General features: G+C 33.8%; 1 protein-coding gene across 1 annotated transcript in view; it reads left to right on the plus strand.

The window, feature by feature from the left end:
• Positions 1-1,697, plus strand: part of LOC107691712 (protein prune homolog 2-like) — an 8,916-nt gene that overhangs the window by 2,483 nt on the left and 4,736 nt on the right. Inside the window, exons 4-6 of the mRNA XM_016490491.1 lie at positions 153-329; positions 1,336-1,438; positions 1,547-1,678. Of these exons, the coding sequence (XP_016345977.1) occupies positions 153-329; positions 1,336-1,438; positions 1,547-1,678 (412 nt within the window). The remainder of the gene's footprint in view (positions 1-152; positions 330-1,335; positions 1,439-1,546; positions 1,679-1,697) is intronic.

Here is a 1,697-nt window from a genome sequence, read left to right on the forward strand (position 1 = left end):
GGAAAATAATGTGTTTTTTGAACTTTAAACCGCATAAACACATTTCATTACACCAAATACACAAAATAATGTTCTTTTTAGCAGCATCATATGACCCCTTTAATATAAAAAAGAGATTTATTATTTATTAAGAGATTTATCAATTTTTTCAGAGCCTCAAGCATCCCAGAGTGATTCTGTTAAAGAAACAGTTGAGGCCATTCCCACATACAGTGCTCAGGAGGAGCGGCAGGATTCCAAACTCTGGAGAACCGTCATCATTGGAGAGCAAGAACACCGCATCAACATGAAGAGCATTGAACCTTACCAAAAAGTCATATCCCATGGAGGTATGTTAAAGGAATATTTCAAAGAAAATGTAAAATCATTTGTCCTCAGTGTGAAAAGATGGATCTCAAAAAATCATACAGTCACTGCTGGAAAGGGTTCAAATATGCAAAAGATGCTGGAAAACTGAAGAATCTGCAGGACAATGCTTGAAAAACTGAAGAATCTGCAGGAGCTGAAGGATTTTTCTGAAGAACGGTGCTCAGTTTAACTGTTCAGAACAAACAAGGGACTCATGAACAACCATCACAAAACAAAAAAACAGTGGTAGATCATCCAGGTAACCACACACAATATTAAGAACCAAGGGTTCCCAAACTTTTGAAGTTATTTTAATCATTTCAGCTATTTTTTTTTTCTTGTGGACTATATGTAAACATCTTTTATGTAAAATATCTTACTCAGGACAGTACTAAATAAAAAATAACATGCATTTTGTATGATCTCTCTTATTTTGTTAAAATTATTCACATTTTCACAGATTATGCAAGAGGTTCCCAAACTTTCGCATGCCACTGTATATTAAATGCAATTAGTTGAACTTAAGAGTGCTTTTTGACCTACTTATTTAGGACTTATGAAATTTTGTATTGCTAAAACTTATTGTTCCCTTATGCTACAGTAAGTCGCTTGATGTATTCCTCATTTGTAAGTTGCTTTGGATAAAAGCATTTTCTAAATAAATAAATGTGAATATTTCATAATTTTGTAATTTCTGTTGTCTTTGAAATATGGTTACAGTGTACTGTTTATCATATATTAAAATATACTTTAATATCTATTAAAACACATTACACATTTATAATGGTAATTTAGTACATTTAAAGTTAACTTTTTTAAACATAGCACAGTTATAATACTTGTGCTTTAACATGTTAGTCAACACGTCAAAATAAGTGTGTTAATAAACAGTCATGAAAGTGTACTTGCTTTAAGTACACCTAAGTGGCATTTTATTCCATTATAATACGTGATCCTTTAAATCTGTTTTTTTTTCTTTACCCACAGGGTACTATGGCAATGACGCAAATGCCATCATTGTATTTGCTGCATGCTTCCTCCCTGACAGTGACAGAGAGGACTATCACGAGATCATGGAGAACCTCTTCTTGTGAGTTCAGTCAAACTATTATATGAGGCTTGTTCATCCTGACCTAAAATAGAATAATATTAGCTATACTGAGAACAAATCACTAAATAAATGTGAATTCCTCCTCAGTTATGTTATCAGTACACTAGAGCTCATGGTAGCAGAGGATTACATGATTGTGTACTTGAATGGAGCCACTCCACACCGGAGGATGCCTGGCCTCAACTGGCTCAAGAGATGCTACCAGATGATTGATAGGAGGTGAATATATACCTGCTGA

Source organism: Sinocyclocheilus anshuiensis, unplaced genomic scaffold, assembly GCF_001515605.1.
Source record: "Sinocyclocheilus anshuiensis isolate Anshui unplaced genomic scaffold, SAMN03320099.WGS_v1.1 scaffold246, whole genome shotgun sequence".
Taxonomy (NCBI): Eukaryota; Metazoa; Chordata; class Actinopteri; order Cypriniformes; family Cyprinidae; genus Sinocyclocheilus; species Sinocyclocheilus anshuiensis.